Below are 13,402 nucleotides of genomic sequence, written 5' to 3' on the forward strand. Positions count from 1 at the left end.
TAATTTTAATGAAAATTTACAGAGATTTGGGATTTCCATTCATTCATTGTTGCACTTTTCCCTGCCCACCCCCACCTCTCCAGTTCGTTCTTCTCTTTGAAAGGTAAAAGAAAAATTCTATGTTATACAATCCCTTTCCCCAGGTCCACTCCACTATTCAGCCTTCATTCTGGACCCCTGTCATGACAATAATACCTAATCATATATCCCTTTTAAACAGTTCTCTCTCATCTGTTTCAATGCAGAGTAATATTTTATGAGTCCCTTGTTTTTCAGTGCTGCATAGTTTTCCACAGTGTAAATATACCATAGTTTTTCAATCCACTCATTTGCTGATGAGCACTTGGGTTGCTTCCATCTCTTTGCTATTGTGAATAACACAGCAATAAACATAGGTGTGCATATATCTGTTTGGATGGCAGCTCTGGTTTCTTGAGAGTTTATTCCTAGTAGTGGAATTGCTGGGTCAAATGGTATTTCTATTTCCACTTTTTGAAAACGTGCAAAACTGCCTCCCACAGTGGTTGCACCATTTTACACTCCCACCAGCAGTGAATAAAAGTTCCAGTATCTCCACAACCTCGTCAGCATTTGTTGTTTGCTGTTCTATTGAACTCTGCTAAATAAACAAAGCCCCACAACAACCATAAATCCATGAAATATGCGTGAGCACATGCACTAATTACTTTATGTACAAAAAAGGAATGAAGAAGGAGAAAATGAAAGAAGAAAGAGAATGATATTGTAGCAGTCAGGATGTAGTGGAAGCAAATGGTTGTTTTCTAAGAGAATAGACTTGGTCTGCAGAAACAGAGTTATGGAGTAAAACAGCAGAGTCCCTCTTTTTTTTTAAAGCCACTTCTTCTCTGCTGCTAGAACACATCAATTATTATCTTCATCATTGCTATTCGTGTTTCTTTAAAAAGGTATTTGCAATGAATAAATCTTTGAAAATACAAAACTCATTCTATATCTATCCTCATTTCTGTTACCAAGTTTACACTTTCTGACTAGTATTATTCCTTTTTCATTGTTTCCAACATCTGCATTCCAGTCACCAATTCTCATTAATGCATCTTGATTGCATGTCTGGTGAATTTTGGACTGCAAGATTTGGTAAAAATTTCCAATTTCCTCCTCTTTGGCTTTGGCTGTAGGAGCGTATACTTGAAAAACAGTTGTATTAACAAGTCTTCCTTGTGAGCATATGGATAATATGCTATCACTCACAAAACTGTATATTTCAAGACAGAACTTGAAATGGACTATGAATGCAACACTATTCTATTTTTCATTCTCAGCATGGTATATCTGATTCAAAGTGGCCAAAGTTAGTCCATCTCATCTCACTAACATCTAGAATGCTGATGTTCATGTGTTCCACTTCATTTTTTACAATTCTAGTCTTCCAGCATTCAAGCTATGTACTTTCCATATTCCAATTATAAAAGATTGTTTGCCATTGTTTTTACTACTAGAAATATACCCTAAATAAGTAGAGCCATGACTCAAACAGAATGTATGTATACCTATGTTTATTGCGGTGTTATTCACAATAAGAAAGAGATGGAAGTAAACACTAACAAACAAACGGATAGAAAAACTATGATACATTCACACAATATACCATATGCAGCACTGAAAAATTTCAATGCACCACCATTGAGAAACAATGAACTTGTATAACATTACACACCATGGGGGATCCTGGAGGACAACATGCTGAGTGAAATATCTCAGTCACAAAAGGACAAGTACTGCATGACACCACTGTTATAAAGTTGGGCAGACATAGGGGAATTACAGAGAGAATGGGCAAAGAGTGGATAGATAATGAACACTGAATTAGAACAGATGAGGGAAAGAACTGTCCAGGGAGGGAGAGAGAAAATGTGCAATAGTGGGAAAAAATTAAAATATTTTTGATGTTTAAAAAAAAAGAATTTCTCAATACATTTAGGAACTTCTTCCAAAACTTATTCCATTTAGTAACTTGTTAATTTTGCTATTGTAGTTGTTATTCTGTGCTGTCAAGTCAGAACCAACTCTAGGGAGCTCTGATGGCCTAGTGGCAAGAAACTGCACTGCACTCCCAGGGTATGTGGTTTGAATCCACCAGATGCTCTACTGGAGAAGCAGGGGCAATCTCCTCCTGTACCAGTCAGATCTGATTTGATGGTAAACACACAAAAAAATTAAAACAAAAACAAAAAACCCCAAAACTAACTCATAGCTGACCTCCCAGCAGGTTTGCAGAAGCTGTAGTACACTCAGGAGGAGACTGCCCACCTTACTCCTGAGGAGCTGGTGGACTCTGTCTGCCCACCACTGGATTGGCAGTCCAACTCCTTACCCACCTAGGCCACCAAAGCTGTCACTCCTATACTTCATGAGACAACCCTCTCAAAGCTTTATAAACAGTGATTTATAATATAAAATAGGAAGTCTGGACTATATACTATATAATACTATAATCACTAGGAGACCTGGTGGCACGATGGTGAAATGACTCAGCTGCTAACCAAAAGGTCTGTGGTTAGAACCTGCCAGCTGCTGTGTCCTGGATTTACAGCCTTGAAAATCCTGTGGAGAAGTTCTACTCTGGCCTGTGAAACCACTGAGTCAGAGTCACCGGGTGCCAAATGGTTTACTACCATCAGTGCCGTCTATCACAAAGAATTCTGCCCAGAACAACTATAGGAGGAGTTACTGCCTCCTTAAAATCAAGTGTCAAAAAGAATTCATCATTCCACCTGATCCTACACTGCACTTTTTGCTTGGTACTGCTCTGCCTTCTGGGAAAGCTGAAATGAGATGAAACAAATACATGCTGCACTTCCAACCTGTTCTGCAAAGATTAGCAGCAGACTAGCTATGAAAGGCGAAGTCAACAATGTCCCAAATGTTTGACCTTCTGCACCACTCCATGATTTCCAACATCAGCTGTTTCTCCTTTGTTCAGTTTCCTCGCTCCTTTATGTCCCTTGGGTTCTGTGGGTGACTGGAGGGCCTCAGAAACTCAAACCTGTCAGGCAAATGACCCACCCGACTGTAGGTGATACAGGCCAGCGGTGCAGAGACTGGTGAGTGATGGGCCAGAATCCTCTTGACTCTCACTTGTGCTGCAGGTGGATGCTGAGTCCCAGGGGAGTAAGCATACCAAGACAGTATGAGTACTGCGCTTCCATGAATTTGTATAGGCCTTTTTTGAGCTCTAGTGGCCTAGTGGCAATGGCAATAAGCTGTGTTGCAATTTCGAAGGTATATGGTTCGAGGCCACCAGCTGCTCCGTGAGAGAAGGACGGGCAATCTCCTCCCATGAGATTAACTGCCTCTGAAGACCTGCTGGAGGGTCAGCTATGGGTCAGTTCCAACTCTATGGTACCCATCAACAATGACGACAATGGTAGAGTGGGACTTGTATCCCACCCTAATCCCATCTCCTAATACAATACAATACATACTTCATCACTCAAAAAAAAAAGGTTAATCAAAGGCTTGGAAAGCAATCTGAACAACAAACATTTGATATCACAAATGCAAACTGAGCTACATCCAAATGACTGTATGTGACTAAACCAACGATAGTTGGCTGCTGCACACCCATAATCAGGCCTCTGGACAAGCTTAACACACAGATCTGCGGCCAAAGTGATATTGGGGCCCTTGAAACTGTCCTAAGTCTGAAGTTGACATCAGACCTTGTCCCTAGGCTGACAAGAGAGATTAGGATGGCATTTCTCTGGACAGGCACAGCCCTGCTGGCTCATTTGGCTGTATTCATCCCCTAATCTATGCAAAAAGGCTGAGATGGGTGAGGAGTCATGCAAAGGGCCCAGCTGATTATCTCATCTTAGTCCTGGTGACCACACCATTTTATTATCAAAGAGGAATAGCAATGCCAGCAGAATTCTGGCTTTTCTATTCACTGCTTGATTTAAAATCAGGGAGACTCTAGTGATGAGTTGCTGTGGAGCTGTCTGTAATGTTTAAAGTTTAAAATTGTGTTTAAAGTTTAAAGTCCTGACAGTTTCTCAGAAAAATATATTTATTGTATGATACAAAAGTCACTCATTTTACTTTAGTATCCCCTAATCAGGTTATCAAGTTTTCACATTTTTTATGATTAAAAATACTACAGTAATTTACAATATTTCTAGCTTATAAGTGTTCATTAATGTTCAAACATGACTACAGATGTACTACTTGTAGAAGTACAGAAATCCTAGAAGCTGAATTTCATCTTGCATAGTACATTTAAATTTCCATATTAAAAGGTAGCCAAATGATTCTAGATGATTTTGAGTATAACCTCAATTTTAAGCCCTAAGGATCTGTTGACTACTTAATATATCTTTGTTAGTGCCTGAGAACCAGCCTTAGCAGGTATAAGATTACTAACTTTTAAAACAAAGTGAAAACTAGGACTTTTACTTTGATATACTTAATGGACAAAGTCCTTAGGAACAGGTAAATTTTTTTCAGGTTTAGTTTTATTTACATGCACTATTAGGGAGCTCTGGTGGTAAGAAGATAGGATGTCATCCCAAAGACATATGGTTTGAAACCACCAGCTGCTCCATGGGAAAAAGAGGGAAATCTCCTCTCATATGATTTACAGCCTCTGAAAACCCACTGGAGGGTCAGCAATTGGTTGGTTCTGACTTGATGGTACACAAAAACGATAGCTCTCTTGAATGAATGTTGCACATTATATGAGTAGGTTTATTGTATTCAGGCTCTCACACACACAAAAAAACCCAAACAAAAAACCAAACCCAACAAAACCAGTATAAATTACGTGTGCAATTACTTTTTTAGATACACAAAATGACACAATTATAATTTCTGTCCTTTTCCTATCTTAATGACAAATCATAATAACTTAGTAAGGATACTTAACAGGTAGGTGTTAAATAGTTCTTTTATCTATACTCAGTCACATTTTTCACTTTCTCTTTAAAAGTCTTCTATGAACAGAAAGCTAGATCTTTCTCTCTCGAAGTTTGTCTGCATCACGTAAGTATTCACCAGTTTTAGGCAATTCATCCTTAGCTGCTTGTCTCTGCTGAGTGGTTTTCACAAATCTGAGCAGGTTGACGAGAGCAGCGGGCGTCACTCCAGGTATACGGCTAGCAGCTCCAATCTAAGAAATAAAACCGTAAGAGAAATGTAGATGAGCTATATAAAAATGAAATTGTGTTTTCTTTCCCCACCCCTTTTCTTTTAATATAGTTTATAAAAGATTTCCAGTTAGTCGTGTTGAATATATACCACGGACTGCTAGGAGAACAAACAGGTTTGTCCTGGAGAGGGTGAAGCCGGAATGCTCCTTGGAGTCAAGGATTCTGAGGCTTCGTCTGACATATATATTTTGGGCATGTTGCAAGGAGGGACTGGTCCTTGGAGAGGGACATGATGTTTGGAAGAGTGTGAGACGGCAAGGTTGGCACAGGACAGAATGGCGTTTAGGGCTGTTGTACATAGGGTTGTATATAGGGTCACTAAGAGTCGCAAGTGACTCGACGGCACATAACAACCACCACCACCACCACCTTAAAAACAACCTTTGTTAAGTTGTTGTTATTATTGTTAGATGCTGTCTACTCATGTTGTTATGTGCTATCAAGGTGACTTCAACTTTGACTCATAGCGACCCTATGTACAACAGCTCTGAACCCTGCTCTATCTTGAGCCAATTTCATTGTCTCTGACACACTGACCTCCATTACCCTACTAACTAAGGAAATTCATCTCATCAAGTCTCCCTATTGTGCACTATTCCTCCCCCTCCCCCCTTCAAAGCACCATGTCCCTCTCCAAGGACTGGTCCCTCTTGCAACTTGCCCAAAGTTTGTCAGGCAGAGTTTCAAAATCCTTGCTCCCAAGAGCAGCCTACTTTCACCCTCTCCAGGGCAGACATGTTTGTTCTAGCAGTCCATGGTATGTTCAATACTCTTGTGCGGCACCACAGCTCAAAGGCACAGATTGTTCTTCTATCATCCTTAGTCACTCTCCAGCTCTCTGATGCATAGCAAGTAAATGCAAAGACCATGGCCTGTATCAGGCACATTTTAAGACTCTGACATTGTTGTTCTTCAATATTCTAGAGACGTCCCTGACAGCAGATTTTTCAAATGGAATTTATCTTTTGATGAATTTTGGCTGCTGGTACCAAGTGTTGACTGTGGAGACAAGCAAGTAAGCTCAATCTCAATCTCTTCACCATCTATCATGATTCTGCCAACTGGGCCACTGGTGAGAATCTTTGTTTTCTTGATGCTGAACTTCTTTCAGTCCATATTGAAGGCTGCAGTCTTTGACTTTCTGCAGCAAATGCTACAGGTCCTCTTCAATTTCGGCAAGCAAGGTTATCTGCATAATGTAGGTTGTTGATGAGTCTTCCTCTAATCTTGATGCCATATTTCACCTCAAAGAGCCTAGCTTCCCAGATGATATGTTCTGCATATAGATTGAAAAGGTATGGAGATAAGATGCATCCCTGGTATAGACCTTTCCTGATTTTGAACCATCAAAATCCCCATCATCCATCATATTCAATCTCCACCATGCTCAAGCCTACTGTTGCGCTTATTGTGTCAAGCTATCTCACTGAGGGTCGTCACTGACTCTACTTTTCCAATCATGATGACCATGTCCAAAAACTTTAGTTCCCTTGACAACATGCCCCAAATGAATATACCACCATCTTGGTTGCACTTTATCGGAAGCAAATTTTTTTGTTCTTTTGGCAATCAGTAGTATATTCAATTCTCTTTACCAGCACAATTCAAAAGCATCGATTCTTCTTGGGTCTTCCTTACTCTCTGCACAACATCCATATGTATACAAAGCAATTGAAAATACCATGGCATGAGTCAGACACACCTTAAGTCTTTTTGAAGGTTTAATCCTCATCTTCTTACTCTTCTTTACTAGGTAATCTAAAAGTAGCATAATTCATAATTTTTTTTTTGCTGCTAGCAAGAATACACAACCAATCACATGGACTGTTTTACTTACAGCTTTTTTTTTTTGTGAGATATTTCAAGTACTTTTTGGAGAAAGGCACCTGGGAGGTTACAATTATTTTCTCTTGCCTCCTTCAATGGTTACATCCCCTTCACTGAGACTACTAGCTTTCCCATTAACCTTTCACATGGATATGAAGCAACTGAAAATACAGGTGCAACACAGTTTTTAAACTGATATCCTTACACTTTAAAACGATCCATGATGGCAGATTTTCCAAATGTAACACGACCATGGATGTTGACTGTGGATCTAGGCAAAATCAAATCAGTGACACCTTTTTTGAACCTTTTCTCCATCTATTATGATGGTACCTATAGGTCCAGTTGTGAGGATTTTTTTTTATGTTGAGGTATAATCCATAGTGAAGGCTGTAGTTTATCTTTTTCAGAAAGTGCTTCAAGCTACTTTACTTTCCATAAGCATGGTTAAGTATAACATAGGTTGTTAATGAGTCTTCCTCCAATCCTGATGTCACATTTTTCTTTCTATAAATCCAAATACTCCAATTATTTGCTCAATATTATGTTGTTATGTGCTGTCGAGTCGCTTGCGGTTCATAGTGACCTTATGTACAACAGCCCTAAACTCTGCTCTGTCCTGTACCAATCTCACTGTCTCCGATACACCCATCCCAATTGCCCCAGTTACTGAATCAATCCACCTCATAGAGGGCCTTCCCCCCCTCCTGTGCTGTCCTTCCACCCTCCCAAGCATGATGTCCCTCTCCAAGGACCGGTCCCTCCTCACATGTTCAAAGTATGTCAGACGAAGCCTCAGAATTCTTGCCTCCAAGGAGCCGCCCGGTTTAACTCTCTCCAGGATGAACTTGCTTTTTTTCTTAGCAGTCCATGGTACATTCAATACTCTTCTCCAGTACCACAGCTCAAAGGCATCAATTCTCCTTCTATCCTCCCTAGTCATTGTCCAACTCTCTGACACATAACAAGTGATTGCAAAGACCATGACCTGTATCAGACGCACCTTAGTCTCCAGAGAGACACCATTGCAGTACTTTGGAGAGGTCCCTAAGAGCAGACTTTGCCATCGCAATATGTCTTTTAATTTCCCAGCTGCTGGTGTCAGGAGTGTTGACTGTCGAGCCAAACAAACTAAAGCTGTGAACAATCTCAATCTCTCTCTACATCATCCATCTTGATGCTGCCAATTGGTCCAGTGGTGAGAAACTTTGTTTTCTTGACATTGCGCCTCAATCCATATTGAAGGCTGCAGTCCTTGACCGTCTGCAGCAAGTGCTTCTGGTCCTCCTCAGTTTCAGCAAGCAGGGTTGTGTCATCTGCAAAATGCTGAGTATTGATAGATTTTCCACCAATCCTGACGCCATATTTCTCCTCATAGAGCCTAGCCTCCCAGAAAATCTGTTCTGCAAACAGGTTGAAAAGGTATGGAGACAGGACACATCCCTAGCGTACGCCCTTCCCAATTTTGAACGAGGCAGTGTTTCCTTGCTCTGTTCTGACGACTGCCTCTTGATCCAAGTATAGGTTTCGCATTAGAACGATCAAGTGTTCTGGGATTCCCATTCTTCTCAGAGTCAGCCACAGTTTGTTACTATCCACACAGTCAAATGCCTTTGCACAGTCATATACACATTGAATAAGAATAGTGAAAGGAAAAAAAAAAAGAATAGTGAAAGGACACAATGCTAACATGTACCTTTCTTGATTATAAACCATGCAGTATGCTCTTGTTCTACTTGAACAAGTACTTCTTTGTCTATTTACAGGTCTATGTACTTGGTTAAATAATAAGGTAGTGGGATGATTAGTTATTTTTCACTATACAATATTATTATTCATTTAAAAATGGTAAAACTGAGGCTCAAAGAAGTTAAAATGATTTTCTGAAGATCACATAACTAATGTTTGCATTATCTATGTTTTCTTTTTATTAAACTAAATAGACATCCCTTCTTCAAATATAAGTTCACAGTCCTTTATCTGAAATTCTTGAGTCATATGTGTTCTAACAAGACACATATACTGTATATAATTTAACATTCCCTGAGGTGCAGGTGGGTAATATAATATTCCTAATACCACTACTATTTCTGTGTGGTATATTTTCAAAGTGAATATTTTGATTAATAGTGTAAGACTAATTTCACATCCAGATTGGGTAAGCTTGTTTTTGTACTTCGGAATTGTGGCTCTGAGTTGATGAGAAAGAAACAGCACTGTCCAGCTGAGCTTTCTGTGATGAGGGGTGTTTGTTCTAACATTTGTGTTTTATTTTAACTGAGCACTTGCTGGGATAGTAGCCACTAGTGATTATAAGGCTAGTGTGGTTGAAGAGCCGAACTTGAACATTTATTAATTTTAATTGCAGGAATTGGCCATACTTAGCTTATAGCTTCTATATTAAACAATACAATCTATAAATACTTCAAATCTATGAATACTTCATAAAAATATTTAAAAAAACCCTGACAGAATACACAAAGCTGTAAAAATTTCAAGATTACTTTTTCATTTTCATGACAGTTGCTAAGAATACATTATACTGATGAAATTATGCCTCTCTTTAAAAGTCACATTTTTCCAATTTCTTAACATATCATTTAAAGAAACTCCCTTTATGTTATGAACCACAATTTTAAAAATATTTGCTCATTAAATGGTGACTATCAATTTTTAAGATACAACCTAATTTCAGATGTTAAAATGTAAAAACATATACATCTCAGAATCAATCATAGGCAGCCTACTAATCTTCATATATTCTTTCTTAGAAGACCATTATTATTTATATAATAGTTTTCATTTGTGTGTGTGTCTCAGTGTACAAACTCATGTGCAAATGCAAACACACACACACACACACACACACACACACACGCGGGCGCGCGCGCTAAAGCATAAAGTGAGAGATTTTCCGTTCCTGGTAGTTTGCATAGCTACACTACAGAACTAGAGAAAGTCCAAGTAGTGATTTTAAAATCCCTGACAATATGTGTTATATTTTAACTTAACGTAGTTTCTTTAAAGTTAAGCATATGTACTAGTTTACATTGATGATTTAAATACATAGTTGGGCCTAGAGAACAATTACAATCAAATCAATGCCTGATTTACAGTTATTTATCCAGACTAATCTTTATTATCTTTCATAAATCTATCATACACAGAGATAGAACTTTAGACGAATTTGTTCCTATTCTTCTACTTCCTTACCGTCTGTGGGCGACTGAAATGTAGTTTCTCTCGAGCTTCTTGGGATAAGGATACAGCCTTGAGAGTCAAATAATCTAAGTCTTTCGGCAGTTGGAGAGCTTCATCTAGCTGAACTCCCTGTATTTCCTTCTGCTGTTGGAACAATGCTGATTCATAAGTGGCTGGGGAACAAAAAAATTACAATTATACTATGATATTCAGATGACATTAACAATTTATATGTAAATAGTCTTACAATTTACAAAGAACTTTTATATATGCCATCTCATTCAACAATCATCTCAACACTGTGAGATTAGTGGGTGTTTTTTTTCACATATGAGGAAACAAGGCTAAATTAAAGAGAAAGGATAGCTTGAGTATTAATGACACATCTGCTTGATAGTTTAATGTATTTCTTTTTCATTTCATTCATATGAAAAATGTAAAGTGAAAAGACATTTTTCTCTCTTTGTGAAATTTTGGTCAGAACATTTCTTTCAACACATTGTAGATACGAATTTTAGGACATCAAAAAATAAGATGTTTCTCCAAGAAAAACCATTTTCTGAATTCAAACTCAAACTCACTACCCTGAAACCAATTTTGACCCACTGAGACCCTCCATCAGGTTTCTGAGGCCGTAAATCTTTACGAGAGAAGACCACCCATCTTTCTCCTTCATAAATATAGCCTGACATGCTGTGCACTATGTAATCAGGGCTCCTTTTCTGAATGATGCTCAAGTGAATTAATAATTTTAAGTGGGACTTTTTGACTGATAACACATACCGTTATAGTTAAGTTTGTATTCACAAGAAATGTTAGAAAGACAATCCAAAAATTATTTTGTAATTAAAGCATTCTGTTTCTAGAAAACCAAATTTTAAAACTATATTTGTGTGTGTATATGTACAGTTTAAAACAAAATTTGTTTTCATTGTAGTTATATTTAGATAAAGTAGAACATCTGCTATTTTCACTATTTTCCTTTTACACTAATATATGTTGCTATTGCTAGGTGCCTTCCAGTTGGAACTAACTCAATGCTGATCCTTAAAAAAAACAAAGCTGACCCTTTGACCAGCAGGTTTTCAGATGCAATCAATTGCACAGGAGGAGAGTGTCCATCTTTCTCCCTTGGAGCAGCTGGTGGATTCGAACTGCAAGCCTTGTGTTGGAAGCACAATTTGGGGACCACTAGGTAACCAGAGCTCCAATTATATAATATAGGCCAGAGAATCTGTTTTGTTAATTTTTTTTCCCCCCGCTGGCAGTGCAATTCTTTATTACTAAGCCAACAGTATTCCCTTAAAAACCCTTTTAAAAAATTTTACACTAGTTTATTTATAAAATTTGAATACATTTTTTAGAGAACTGATTCTTTCAATTTTCCTCAGCCCCCCAACCCATCAAACTGTACAACCCCATGATTAATCCCCCTCCCCCTGCATATCCTCATCCCTCTGCTCCCACCTCTCTTGAATCCTTATTCTCAATCTACAATAATCGTTTTATACCATATTTATTCTTGTGGGACTGAGTTAGTTCACTGAGAATAATGCTCTCCAGTCCTTCCCAGGGTAGGTAATAATTTACAAAGTTATTGCTCCTCAATCCATTTGTTTGTAGTTGGACATTTGGGCTGTTTCCATGTTCTTGAGATGGTGAATAATGCTATCAACACTCGTTTACAAATCTCAGTTTGTGCATCAGTTCTCATATTCTCAGGGTATATTCCAAGTAGTGGTCATATGGAATTTCTATGTTCAGCTTTTTGAGGAAATGCCAAACTGCCTTATAGAGTGGTTGTACCATTTTACACTCCCACCAACAATGTATTAAGAGTTCCTTTCTCACCACATTCTCTCCAACATTTGTTACTTGCTGCCCTGCTGCACTTGTCCACTGTTACTGGAATGAGATGGTACCTTGTTGTAGTTTTATTTTGCATCACTCTTACTGCCAGTGATTTGGAGCATTTCTTCATCTGTCTGTTCGCCATTCGAATATCTTCCTCTGTGAAAATTCTTTCCATGTCTTTTTTTGTAATTGGGTTAACCCATTTTGTAATTGGGTTATCAGTCTTTTTCTTGTGGAGGACCAGGAATATTCTGTAAACTTTTGTTACAAGATTCTTGTCCGAGATGGTATTACCAAAAAACAAGTGGTCATTCTCTTCTGTTCCAGAACACAATTTTTAAAATGTTTTGGTAGAGTCTGCTTCCATTATTTGACTGACAGCCAGGAAGTCCCAGCACTGGCTCTAGCTTCACCAATGAACTGTTCTCTGCCTATATAATTTTCCTTCTGAATTTTAATTTCTTCATCTAGAAATTACAAAGACTATCTTGGACTAATCAGGATCTTTATGAAGTGAACAGGCTTTGTGGTCCAACAATCTAAGTCACATTCTAGCTCTGTGTGGAGTTTATCTTTTAATATGACTTTCCCAGCCATCAAATCTGACTTGATCATGTGGATGGGTGGGAATACGTGAATGGGGTGAGTTAGCCCATTCACATGGGAATTGGCCAGTCTCACCAATCTACAAGGGCAATAGCTAGTCTTTCCAATAAATTATGCGGCTCCAGTAGCAGATGAGACCCTCTTAATCAGCAAAGAAGAGAAGCAGCAGCAATAGCAGCAAGACCATGTAGACACCCTTCAGGACCTGACATTCTTGCTCCAGCTACACTTATGGTAGGAGCAGCCACAAGTGAAGCAAAGGACAACAGAGACTTGACATGAGATGGAGCGGGAACCTAGGTTTGTGTTGCTGATTTTGCTGACAGGGAGAGTTCACTTTGTGAAGTTGGTAAAGGTCAGATATGGCCGTTCCCACATGGCTCTTGCTCTTTTTTACATTCTGTAAGTGTCAGAGACAGTGCGATTGGCACAGGACAGAGCAGAGTTTAGGGCTGTTGTACATAGGGTCGCTATGAATTGCAAGCGACTCGATGGCACATAACAACAACAACAACAACAACAAACTAACTGCATGAATTAGTAAGCTACCAATTATCTGTAAAAGTAGGACAATAACATTGAATGTTCTCAAATGAAATTTGAGAAAAGTCACATTTAATAACATTGAAAGTTCTCAAATTATCCACATAAAAGGCTTTGTATACTCATTTTAAGTACAATTTTATGATTCATGAATAGAGTTGTTAGGGTATCAAAACATAAATAAG

The 13,402-nt window shown here is 38.5% G+C and overlaps 1 protein-coding gene across 1 annotated transcript in view; it reads right to left on the bottom strand.

Annotated features, from left to right (window-relative positions):
• Positions 1 to 4,984: 4,984 nt before the first annotated feature.
• The window catches only part of MTO1 (mitochondrial tRNA translation optimization 1), a 40,586-nt gene continuing 32,168 nt past the window's right edge, over positions 4,985 to 13,402 (bottom strand). Inside the window, exons 11-12 of the mRNA XM_006902881.1 lie at positions 10,227 to 10,387; positions 4,985 to 5,146 (exon numbers count right to left, since the gene is read on the bottom strand). Coding sequence (XP_006902943.1) covers positions 4,985 to 5,146; positions 10,227 to 10,387 — 323 coding nt within the window. The remainder of the gene's footprint in view (positions 5,147 to 10,226; positions 10,388 to 13,402) is intronic.

The sequence above is a fragment of the Elephantulus edwardii genome, unplaced genomic scaffold (assembly GCF_000299155.1).
Source record: "Elephantulus edwardii isolate Elephantulus edwardi_28Jun2011 unplaced genomic scaffold, EleEdw1.0 scaffold00465, whole genome shotgun sequence".
NCBI lineage: Eukaryota > Metazoa > Chordata > Mammalia > Macroscelidea > Macroscelididae > Elephantulus > Elephantulus edwardii.